Raw genomic sequence first — 13,002 nt, 5'->3', positions numbered from 1 at the left:
GTCTGAGCCCATTCTACGTTCTTGAGTTGTGTCCTCAAGATCCTCGGCGTGTCTGATTTTTAGATCTGCTACCTTCTTCTTGGTGAATTGAGGTTTTGTTTGCTATTCTGAACGTGTTGATCGTCTTTGGACTTTAGGCGTTATTCTTTGTTTTCTGACCATCCTCTCGTTTCGGATGTCTGTGATGATATCTGAAAGGTACGAGAGGAATGTGTATCAGTATCTTGATACCTGTCAGGTTTCTCAAATTATCCCTATTCCTGAGGTTTTACCTCCTTTCAGAGGGCTCCTTTTGAGGAGACCTACCTCGGGAATGAGAACGCTTCTCTTTGGTAGTTTATTTGCTATTTTCCCACTTCTTTTTATGAGAGGTAGGAGTGTTGTTAGTAAAGACCTTTTCAGGACTTTCAGACAGTTGTGTTTTAACTGGTTTCCCACCCAAACTGCCTCTGCCTAATTCTTCATAGGATTTGTTAATTATTCTGGCTAGTTCTTGTGGTTTTTTTGTTACATCAAATTCCCTTAATTTCTTGCGGATCAACACTGATGCTGCTTCTCCTTTCATATCAGATACTATTATTGATGCGACCTGGTTGAAATTTTTCAGTAACTTCATACCTAAATTCAGAGCAGGCTCTGCCCCATATTCGTTTTGAATCTGTTTCAGGACGTCAGTTCTTACCGCCATAGACGGAACACCATGTGTTTTAGTGTAGATAGCAGCGAAGACTGTACCCCAAGTGGTGCAGTCCTCCAGATGTGGTGTGATCCCCATTGGTAAACAGATTGTTAAAATTCTATGTTTCTCATGCGGGCTAGTATTAGGGAATACCACTTCGATTTGAGTAATTTTTTGAGCTATCCAGAACGGAATTTGTTCATGTTTTGTGGGTAGTTTACCCTTGACTGTGTGTAAAGTCTGTGGTGTGATTTTTAGTGTATTCCCCTTCCTGGTGAGAGGTTTGTTGTAGAATAAATAATGGTGGTTGGACTGTAAGAGTCTGCATGACATATTGAACCAATTGTCTATAAATTCTGATTAACTCTTTGAATTGAGTAAGTAATTCTATATCTGACATTTCTTCAATGTCAGGATGAGTTGTATAGCCGGCTAAAATCGGCCATGTTGCTCCTAGTCTACCTAGTGGACCGAGCCTGGTAATGTGATTTGAATGTTTTAGGGTGCCTTTAAACCAGAGCTCATGCTCCTGGTATTCGAGTGGAATTTCAATATCCGAGCTCATGCTCCTGGTATGTGAGTGGAATTTCAATATTCCCACAAGGAATATATTCCTCTGGTGGATCATCTTCTTTGTAGAAGTGAAACATTTTAGTTACTGGTTTTGATTCTGGGAATACTATCCATGAATCGAATACCTCTGTCTGGTGATATTCATGTGCCTCTATCACAAAAACTGCTCTACATCCTCTTGGTGTTACGCCATGTTTTTTAGGTTTTAGAGTGATAACTCTCCTTAAATTTGCAGGAATGCTTATAGCATTCTCATTGGTTATAGAAAAGCCTGTATGATTTAAAGCTTGTACGGCGTTGTCACCTGTAGCTCCACTGGTTTTGGTGTTATTATCACCGTTTAGGGACATTTTGTTGAATGAAAAATTGCAGAGCAAGATTCAAGGGAACAAAGATAAGGAGCACAATATTTTGGAACACTGTATCCTTCAACGTTGAACAAACCAAAAATCTAATACATAGGATTTTCATCCTCCTCAACTATGTGGGATATTATCCCTAGCCACTCCAGACGTCTATTGGAGTATTATGAGTAGGGGTCTCTGAGAAAAGCATGACAGAGTTACTTCAGTATCTAGCGTTAAATTAGTGCCTTACCAAACCGTTGTGTGCCATGTAGTGTAGTTCCTATATCCCAAATAGGCTCTGCGCATTGGAATAATATACACTATAGATTTGACATAGGACTGAGGTCTCTATCGAGTACATTAAACGTAACCCTTTAGTTGCTGCCGTCGGTCAACGGCCGTCACAAGCACTACCTCAGTAGTGCTGTGCACGTCCGTTGGCCGACGCGACCCCACCCACGCAATGGAACGCCCACAGCGGGGGGATTTTGCTCTGCACTAAACGGGTTCATTACTTGTGTGTGCCGGCTAACTCAGAGGTCACTAGAAACTTTCTGGAATGAACAAGAAGGGATTAGTCTCTGACAACCGCATAAACATGACAACTTTGTTTCCCTTAGAGTCAGAACAATATCTTCAGAGTCGTGGAAACAATAGATAACCGTTTCACTCAGTCAATCGTGCATGCTTCATTTCTACAGAGTTTTCACAGAAATAGAGAGACGGGCGTTTCAATAAAAATGGTTTATTGAACAGTCCTCTTTCTCATGCAAGAGATATGAACTGATACAATCGTATGACAGAATGCGAAGTATAATACGTACAGCGTTAGCAGTAAGATAAAATAATACTGTAATAGCATGTTGTGTAGCTATGAAATATATTCGTTAAAATACATACACAAATAACACAGGCTAAAAATACTCATCTGGTGCTACTAAATAATCCTACCCCAGTGTACCTAACCTAAGTCTAGTACGAGGGAAGAAGTAGGTGCTGTCTTAGTCTGCTTTAGTTATGCCAAGAGTTGCCAAAAGGTTCTCTACGTTCTAATCAGCTCCATACCTTAGAATGAGAGAAGTTGGTATCTCTTTCCTAGGACTCAATTCTCTAACACCCCACAAGGGGAGTCAGAAACACTGGAGGTGAATTCTCAGCGAGGAGGATGACAGCGTCTGGTCAGTGCGTCAGTTGGGAAGATGACTTCCTTCGGGACTTGCTGTGGCGAGCTGCATGCATGTAGGTAGTCGAACCGCACTGTGCCTTGCCATAGCAAGTGAAGGTATATTTATACCTTGAAGGTGTTTAGGATTGCCAGTATTGACGTAAAAGTTGGGCATATGAACGTCATGAATGAACCCCTAAGGAATAGATGTTCATGCATAATAAATGAGTTCTTGGAGAAATCAATATTCAAGCAAGGGGAAAGTCCCAATGGCTTAAGAGTCTAGTTTTCCAAGAATTCGTTGTGACGTAGATGATCGGATGTAAGTAGCCATACCTGTATTTGGGTAGCATGGACTATGCCTAAATAAGGACTGGATTTCTATGCCTATATAAGGACAATGTGAATTGAACCTATATAAGGGCATGAATCGGGAAATGCATACGGAATCTAAATCGAAACACAACAATACTTTCTTTCCCTTGCTCTACGGTATACATAGGAAATTCCATCAACCAAGTATACAGGCATATCTTGAAACATATCAGGGCAATCAGAAATAAGGACAAGACATATTCTGTGGGGTGCCACTTTTTGGGAGTTTACTCAAGTGATAATAAATAATTACAATATTTTGTAATGAATGCCATACCTAGACATTGTAGAGGTGGCCATAGAGTGAAAGATTTGCATGACCTTGAGTCGAGATACATAATGTAACTAGAGAGTAAAACCGAGGGTACTTGAATATGTCTTTACCCTTAGACTTATTGTATTTTCCTAAATTTACAGAATAGGCATCTCCATTAAGGTTGGTGAGATGGCTTCCAGAAGGGATTTAGTCACTGTATTTTGAATGAGGATGTATAGTTTCCCACTTAGCATTGATTGACTACAACGTTTTATGATGTTATTTATGTCAAAACTTTCCATGAAAATATTGTTGTACATTTCTTGCATTGTGTTAGAGTCTAATGAATTTGAATGCGATTTTCTTTTCATTTCTTTTCTTTTAATTTGATATGATTGATTTCATATTAATAGTATTTTTGTATTTATATTATGGTAATTGCACTATGCATGTTACTATTCACATCTCCTGTGTTTGTCCTTGCAGCTTTGTTGTTTTGGCTCCTATTTAAAATATAAAGTATGGCATAGGTACATTTGGTATATGGAGGTAGCCACCTCCATTTTGGTTGACGCCTCCCTTTGGCGGATGCACGGCGGGCATGTGGATACTTGAAAAGAGGGAAATAAAATGAGATATATAGCTGTATTCATTACACTGAAATAATATTCTGCCTTGTAAATACCTTAGTAGTACGCCCGCATGTTAGTGAATCCGAATTAATAGCACAATTTCATGTATATGTTTGATTAATATTCCTAGCCTTTTATGTGTACGTCATGTTGCATTCTCACCCTTGTCTCTTCACATATTATTTATAGAAACATTTGAGCAAACTAAGGTATGGTAACTTTAATTTGTGAGTTAATATTTGAGCATTATAATTACTACCTTATATCCTAGCAAGCAAACGTAAGTCAGAAGTAGAATCTCTGTTACATTTGGAAAAAGACTGTCCTGGATTACCTGCCACAATTCTAATTATATATTTCTTTTTCACTTTGCTAGAGGAATTCTGTGAGCCTTTAATTGGTCTTCATCCTGCTGCTGCCAATGTCATCTTTTCCATTATTTTGGGAGACCGATTTGACTATGAAGATGAGAAGTTTCGGAACGTACTGAAATCCTTGTCTGATGGACTTGTCATTCTGAGCTCTATTTGGGGACAGGTAACTATGTAGATAAGACAGAAGTGCAAACCCTATTGGAGCACATTGAGCACAATTCACAAAATTCAATCTATGTGTGGGAATCCTTGTACACGCAGAATTAAGGCTTAGCTGCTAAATGCAATTAAGTAACTTCATGGAGAGATTTACACCTAGTATTAGGGGTATGTATCTCCAGTCCATTACGTGGGTGGATTATGGGGATATGTATGACTCAAAATCTGACCATAAATTTACTACAAGAAACTGTATGGACACATTTTAGTTATGGTCTGCCAAATATAGCTCTGCATAGTCTATGCAGATATGTCTGCTTTTTTTATGTAAAGTGGAGAAAAAAGGCAAAATTACACATACCTGACTAATAAAGCAAGTGGAAGCACATGATTATAACCCACACACTGATCTCAGCTCAAGTCCTCCGTTCTGTGAGATGTTGTTGAGCCCGACATAAGCCACAGTTGTATTGTGTGTATATTTTGTGTGTGTTGTTCGGACATGCAATGTTCTATGATGTATTTTGAATGTGTACAGTGTGTTGTGTGTCAATATCACCATTTCACCCTTTATAAATTCCGTTTTTAATTTTTTAATTTATGTTAAATTACCATAATATTGGCCTGGTAAGTACCCAAATATAAGTTTTATGAAGACAATGCTCCTCATCAAGCTAGAAAACTAAACAACTCTTTTGCCAAATTACCATAATATTGGCCTGGTAAGTACCCAAATATAAGTTTTATGAAGACAATGCTCCTCATCAAGCTAGAAAACTAAACAACTCTTTTGCCATTCTTTAAAAAAATAACTTTTTATTGAGTTAACTAACAAAGGGCCTGGCAGTGTTTTTGTTAACAGATCATTTCCATACAGATTTCTAAAGAGTATAATTCTTAACATCTATGTATCTTGTCATGTCACAGTGCAGAAATATATCAATGAAATTGTTCTTCATTACATTTCAGTGAGGTACAGTGTCTAATAGTCCCCCTTCTCCTCCCCGCCCATTACTCATAAAGTTATCTCAGAGCTCTCTGTATTGTGTCCACTTACCTCATATTTTGTCACACTTTCTCGGGCACCCTCTGCCATTGAACACCACTCTTTCAGCAGTGCAGCACCAGTAGAAATCCTCCTTCTATTTCACTACACTCGGCTGTTGGTTCGCTCCCCACTCCCTCGGTAGACTTCTTTTGGCTACTATGTCTGCAATCATGAGCCATATACTGGAATATATGCATACAACTTTCCATTGGACCCCAAATGTGACCTCTTGGTCTACTACTTCCTAAATGACCCCTGTTATTTATTTCATGACCACAGGGTATGGATAAAGGTTCCCACATCCCCCCAACCCCTTGCACACTGATCTGTGTCACTTCGTCCTATTCGCTACAGTAGTGCCCTTGAGGTGTAAGATATGTGTAATATGTTCAGTTGTGTGAGGTGAAATCTTGCTCTAATTGCAACCTCTAATGGACTCTGTATCGCTTCTGTCCAGTCATCGTCTTCAAGAGCCACCAGATCAACTGTCCAAGTTTCTCGGAGAGCCGTTAGAGGTCCTAGGGAGTTGTTCATATTTTATTTGATATACAGGGGAACTGGCTTTCTCTAACATGGGGTCGATAAGTATTCTATCTTCAAGTGGAGCATACTCCACTAATTGCTCTCTATCCGGGATGTGTCTCCTTAAGGCATGTTTTAGCCGCAATTCTTAATCAGTCATCTGATACTCCTCTAAGAAGTCCTCAAAATCAATCAGTGTTTGCCCCCTCCATAAAGCCCCTACATATTTAATCCCTGTGACCTGCCACTTACAAAATTCCTTTAGCTGGCCCACCTCTCATAGTAAATCACTGTCCCACAACAGTGTTCATACCGTCAACTTCTCTTTCCAGCCTAGTAAAGTAGTTGTTTCCCTCCATACACTTACAGTCATTTGTGTGTGTGGAGGTAGTGAGTTTCTTGTTAGTTGACAGTAAAGTGCAGCTAGATAACGTCTCTGTCCCACATAGTGATCATCGACTCTGTATTATGGCTCCTCCCATCCCATAAAAACCTGTTAATTTATAGTTACTAATTGTGCTGCCCAGTAATACTACTCCAGCACATAGAGGAGGGATTTTGTCCAGATTATCATGTATCCCGAATAACTACCAAACAGTTGGAATAAATGGATTATTCATCCAATCGAGGACTTTGGGTTGGTGGTATATAGCCATATATATCATCGACATACAGCAATATTTTTTCCTCCTATACAGTTCCTCCCCCAATTCCCTGGATGAGTGGGTCCATTCTGACTCATGACGCCAGGGGCTCAAGCACTAGGGCAAAGAGCATAGGAGAAAGCGGTCATCCCGGCCTCATGCCTTTGTGTATCTGGACCCTCCCTGATGTCATCCCATTCACCCGAACCCTAGCTAATGGGTTTGCATACAGGAGTCATAACCAGTCACAAAATTTGGGGCCAAATCCAAATCTTTCCAGTACTACGAATACGTATGGCAACTCAATGTTGTCAAACGCCATGCAGGCATCTCGCGATAGGAGCAGTGCATCTTCAAATGGGTTTGTCTTAATAATATGCATCACTCCCTACAATCACAGCATGTTCAGTTTAGTGCTCCTGTGGGGCATAAACTCGGATTGGTATGGGTGGACTATAGATGTAATGACAGTACTAAGCTTATTCCCCAGGAGTTTTGCCAGCAGCTTTGTCTCCATGTTCAGTAAGGATATGGGGCGAAATGATCCACAATCAGTGGGTGGCTTGCCCTGTTTCAGTATTACCACAATAGTGGTGAGTCTCAGGGCTTCTGGCAATCTGACTTGGTCCAGTGCCTCCCAATACATGTTTAAGATATGCAGGGTTATTCTCGAGGCCAATCCTTTATAGAATTCTACCGATATGCCGTTGGGTCTGGCCGCCTTACTCAACTGTAAATCTCTAATGGCACTTCCTATGTCTTCCATAAGTTCTTTATCCATCCCCTCTCTTTCTTCACTGGACAGTCTTGGGAGGCGTAGGTCCCGAAGCAGTTCCATGCTGTCCTCCATCATCCTAGTGGAGGTGGACTTATACAGAGTCTCGTAATGATCTGTGAATGCAGAGGCTATTTCATCTCCTGTCCTTTTAACCACTTTTAGTGGGTTATGCACCTTTAATACCCAATTTCTTTCTTTGTCTCTTTTCCAGCCATGCTAGTAGCTTATTGGCCTAACCCCTGAGTCGCCTCTGGGTTGCCCTGGCCTGTGTCTTGGCCACTTCCTCTACTATGTCTCTCATCTCTTTTTGTTTAATGTGAATCTACTGTCTGATGTGTGCATGCAGCTCATTGTTTCCCAGAGCACTATTTTCCAGTCTTAGAATATTTTTTCCAGGGTGATATATTGACTTTGTTGTACTTACTTTTTCCCCCAGCTATTCCCTGTACATAGCCCCTCATTACTGTCTTAGATGCTTCCCACAGTACATAGGCCAAGCCTACCGTTCCTAAGCTGTCTTGGAAATAGTAGTATGTCCATTCCCTCAGCTTAACCCATGACCTGGTTGCTCTGAAGAGCCAGGGATCTAATGTGGGGAGTAGGGTATTGTCCCCCGTGGGCCCCTGCAACTGTATTTCTACAGGCAAATAAGCTGATATTCCCCTCGCCCTGCGTGTCGCCCCTTTAAACCAATGGGCATTAGTTACTTGTGTCATCAACTAGTCTAGGCAAGAGTATTCCCCATGTGGGGCGGAGTAGAATGTATACTGTCTGGGGGGGAGAAGCAAGATGACAACTGCGTAGTGGTCGCTCTGCAGTGCTAGCGAGAAGGGCATGGTTTATTGAAGCCTCATACATCGGCGTTTTGAAGGCAACAACGGGAAAGAAAAGAAAACAAAATACAACCTAATGCTACTGAACACCTACTGCTCGTTTTTCGTAGCATTGAGAGCTGCGCGAGCGCCTGTACCTGAACTCCTGCAGCTGCAAGGGTTGAGCGGCGCTCTGTTTTGGTGGCTCCGGCTCTGGCGTGGTAGGCATGTCAGAAGGAGCAGGCGGAGAGAGTGGAGGGCTGGCGGAATGGCACCGAAGATCGCAGCTGGTGCCTCAGGCGAAATCGGTATTGGCGGCAGAAGCCCGGAAGAAGATCCCGACAGCGGAGCAATCCGGACAAGAACCCAGAATGGATGCGTCACCGAGCAAACTTCGTATGCCCCCTGTTGAGACGCTAAGGAAGGGGAAGCAGGCTACAGCAAAAACACGCCCTCTGCCTGCTTCAATTCCAGGGATGTTTTCCAGGAGTAAAGGAGGGTCGATCATCAAAGTTGCTGTCACTGAAGACAACAACATGCCACGACCACAGGAGGAGGCAGAGGTACGTGCAGCACAAGTGCCAGGTATGGGCGCTCCTGGGTTAAAAATTGCTAATATTCAGGAGGGTTCCCAGGCTTTCGCAGGGGAAAAAGCTTCATCAATAGAGCAAGTAGAGGTCTCCCTGGCTGGAGAGAGGGAAGGCACGAGAATTAACAGCACCCGTACGTTGGGCACCCCGGGTAATGTAGACACAGTACCTAGTAATTCCAAGGAAGCAATGGCGGAGGGAGAGAGCGAAGCTGAGGTGGGTCATGCAGTATTGGGACTGGCTCAAGCTGCTGTAGGTGGCACCCAGGGAGAAGAAGATTTTGGAGGTCTGGGCCCCCGTGTTTCTGATGGATGGCAAAGGAAAGGAAAAGAGAACAGTGCTTGTTTTTACTCGGTTTCAGAAGAGGCGGAGTGGTCTGATGACCGGAGCTCATCTCAGGGGGAGAGTAACTTTGACTCGGAAAGTGATCTGGAACAGGATCCCCCTAACACAGCTAAGAGGTCTAGCGCCCAAGTAAATAGGCAGGAGCCGGCTCGTGACTTAAGCTGGGATCACTCAGCCTCTATGCCACTCCAGGGAAGCCCCAACTCGGAGGGCCTAGCATCTCATACACCATTCCTGGATGTCATCCACCAGGCAATTCTCTCCCATCGTGAGGAAACACGCCAGGATAGCCGCAAATCGCAAGCTGCAATGCGGAAGATGCAGGGCGTGGTCAGGAAGCTGTCTAAGGCATGTGCTACAGTGGGGGACAGGGTGTCTAACCTCGAAGAAAGAATTGTGACAACAGAATCAGAGGCCGCTGCTGCCACCACTAAAGTAGAGTCCCAAAATGCCCAGGTAATCGACATCCAGTGGAAGCTGGAAGACATGGAAAACAGGCTTAGACGGAATAATCTGCGGGTACTCTGGATACCCAAAGGGGTGGAGGGATCGGATATCAGGGCATATATGATAAATCTATTTAACCTGGCGTTTCCAGAACTCACTGACTGGAATTGGTCGGCAGAAATCCAGAGGCCGCATCGTACTCCGTTCAAACTCCGTTTTGGCGCAGGGAGAGGGGACAAGCCAAGGGCCATCTTAATATTCTTGGGCAATTTCATTCTTCATCAGGCCATCGCTGAAAAGGCCAGACCAGAGTCACGAAGATCCAGCGAGGGGGTCACTTTCTTTGTCAGGCCGGATTACTGCCACACAACGGTGGAGAGGCGCTGGAGACTCAGACAATTGATTAAACCGTTCCAGGATAAGCACATTCAAGTTTATCTGATCAATCCTGCGCAACTTAAAATCATAAATGAAGGTCGGACTCAGTACTTCGCCTCAGAGGTGAAAGCACAAGTGTATCTGGCCTCCCTGGGAAGTTAGGGAAATTAATTAAGAAATTGGTTCTCTTGAGTCAATGGGACCATTTTTCTTTTTTCTCTTCTGCTTCCTACCTGATATTTCTTTTGTGTTTTTTCAGATGGGTTTTCTTTCCTTATTTTCTGATACTTTGAATCAAGCTTAATTAAAAAACTGTGTTGGGGGCAGCAAGGGGGCACTGGGCGTTGTATAATATCTATGTGTTTTGCCCAAACTGCTATCACTGCAAACTTCGCAAGCACAGACTAAGGTCTGAGCGCTTCACAAGGGTGGGAGGAGCTGAGGGGAAGGGAAGGGGGGAGGGAACGGGGGTGGGCTAGGGATGGTCGGAGGGGTGACAAGGGGGTGTGCAAGGGGGGAAAAAGAAAAAAAAAGAGAATTTATCGCAATACCCTGTGGGCGTTAGGGGGCAACGTCAGCACTACAGGTTGCATCACTATGGAAATGGGGGAAGACATGTCGATCAATCCTCATTACTGCGTAAACTGTAAGCAGGCCTTCCCAATCTACTCTGGCAACCCAACGCTCTCACCATGGCTTCACACAAAACCACTGAGAGGAAAGAGCACGCCACAGTGAAATGTCTTTTACTTAACGCTAGATCCCTGGTGACACACAGTATAGAACTGGCGGATTTAATACAGAATTCAAAAGCCATGATAGCATTTATAACAGAATCCTGGACAGACGCAGCCTCGGGCCCAGATATCGTTAAAGCCACTCCCCCGGATTATAATTGCTTTATTCAGAATAGAGAAAGGAAGAGAGGCGGAGGACTGGCTATTATCTATCACAAATCAGTCAGAGGGACCTTCCAGCCTGGAGCAACTGACCTAGACGAAGCGCTAGTTTTTAATTTTATACTTTCTGACCACCAAACCCTCAGAGGCTGTCTACTCTATAGGCCCTCTGGGGCTAAAGCCCCATTTCTTATGGCTCTGAGTAGTCTGCTAGAAGAAGTGGTATGCGCAAAGTCCTTTACATTACTAGGGGATTTTAACTTTCATCTTGAGTGCGTTTTAGACTCAGATACTCAGGACCTCATAGAACTGCTGCATGGGGTGGAACTCAAGCAAAGGGTCTGTGGCCCGACTCACAGGGCAGGACACACCCTAGATGGTATTTTTTCCAACCATCCCAACCTAGAAGTCACGGCAGTTCAGCCGGTCTCCTGGTCTCACCACGCCGCAGTCAACTTTAAAATTACTCTAGCCACCCCTTCTAGACCTTGTAAGGTTAAAATTCCACCCAGAAAGATCAGGAAATGGAAAAGCATAGAAGGTGAGGCACTTGAGGGCTTACTGAGAACCTCAATGACGCCCCCCCTAGGAAATGTGGAGGAGGCGGCCACAGCCTACACGAGTTGGCTGGAGGCAGCATGCATGCAACTGGCACCCCCAAAAATGTATCACTCCACGCGCTCTAACCCGTCAGCCCCCTGGTTTTCAGAACAGCTCAGGGACCACAAAGTTCACTGTAAAAAACTGGAAAGATCCTGGCGGAAAAACTATGGGGAGGCGGACAAAAAACTACTCAATGCAGAGTTGAGAGTGTACAAAGAGATGATACAAATGGCTAAACGCGCGTTTTTCACCAAACACATCAAGGAAGCAAGTAATTCCCCAAAGGAACTATTTCGCACAGTGTCCTCTCTGGCAGCCTCCAATCCGGTGGAGATACCCCCTAGTCGTCAACTGTGTGGAAACTTGGCCAAATTCTTCTTAGGAAAGGTGGAAAAGATCTTCTACTCCCTGGACAACCAAGTCAGGACTGATGCCCCAGAAGTAAACCCAGAGATTGATAGGAAAATGGAAAAATTACCTAATTTCACCCCAATCAGTGAGGAGGAGGTAGCATCCCGGCTACAAAGGATAAAATCAGGCTCCCCTCATGACCCCTGCCCAGCCACTATTGCAAGATTAGCACCCTCTACCATTGCCGCAGGACTTACCCCACTGTTCAATATCATGCTGGATAGCAGGGAATTTCCCTCACGGTGGAAACAAGCATCCATTCTGCCCCTTCTAAAAAAATCTAACCTTGACTTGACCGACCTGAACAACTATCGGGCGATCGCCAGGTTACCCCTCCCAGCCAAAATCATGGAGGGCATACTAAACACGCAGCTGAGCACCTTCCTGGGGACAGGAGATTGCCTGGATCCATCTCAGCATGGACTCCGGGCGGGGCACAGCACGGAATCGGCATTGATCAAGTCAGCCGAAGACATAAGAATAGTGATGGACGCAGGTGGAAGAGCCGCCCTGATCCTGCTGGATTTGTCCGCGGCCTTCGACACGGTCCACCACAAGTTACTAGTGGACCGGTTGGAGGCCTGTGGGATTCGAGGAAAGGCACTTAAGATCTTGCAGGCCTTCCTATCCAGCAGGACCCAGACAGTGTTCCTGGGGGACTTTGAATCAGATCCATTTGTGCTCCCCTGCGGAGTTCCCCAGGGGTCCTCCCTGAGTCTGACCCTTTTTAACGTGTACGTTTCTACCCTGGCACCAGTTATTAGATCCTTTGGATTTAACCTTACATCATACGCAGACGACACACAGATTGTGGTGACGCTGCTTCCGGGTGAAACAGAAAGCACGGCAGATAGGTTCAGAGGTTGCATGAGAGAGGTCAGCAACTGGATGGCAGAAAACTGCCTTAAGCTCAATTCAGCAAAGACGGAAGTTTTGCTATTTGGATCCAGAGATAACTTCTGGTC

General features: G+C 44.1%; 1 protein-coding gene across 1 annotated transcript in view; it reads left to right on the top strand.

The window, feature by feature from the left end:
• LOC144781946 (cytochrome P450 2G1-like) overlaps positions 1-13,002 on the top strand; it is a 552,942-nt gene that overhangs the window by 311,542 nt on the left and 228,398 nt on the right. Inside the window, exon 4 of the mRNA XM_078661038.1 lies at positions 4,404-4,564. Coding sequence (XP_078517164.1) covers positions 4,404-4,564 — 161 coding nt within the window. The remainder of the gene's footprint in view (positions 1-4,403; positions 4,565-13,002) is intronic.

The sequence above is a fragment of the Lissotriton helveticus genome, chromosome 9 (assembly GCF_964261635.1).
Source record: "Lissotriton helveticus chromosome 9, aLisHel1.1, whole genome shotgun sequence".
Classification (NCBI taxonomy): Eukaryota; Metazoa; Chordata; class Amphibia; order Caudata; family Salamandridae; genus Lissotriton; species Lissotriton helveticus.
Note: the sequence above shows the minus strand (reverse complement) of the source record. Positions and strands in the feature narration are given on the sequence as shown.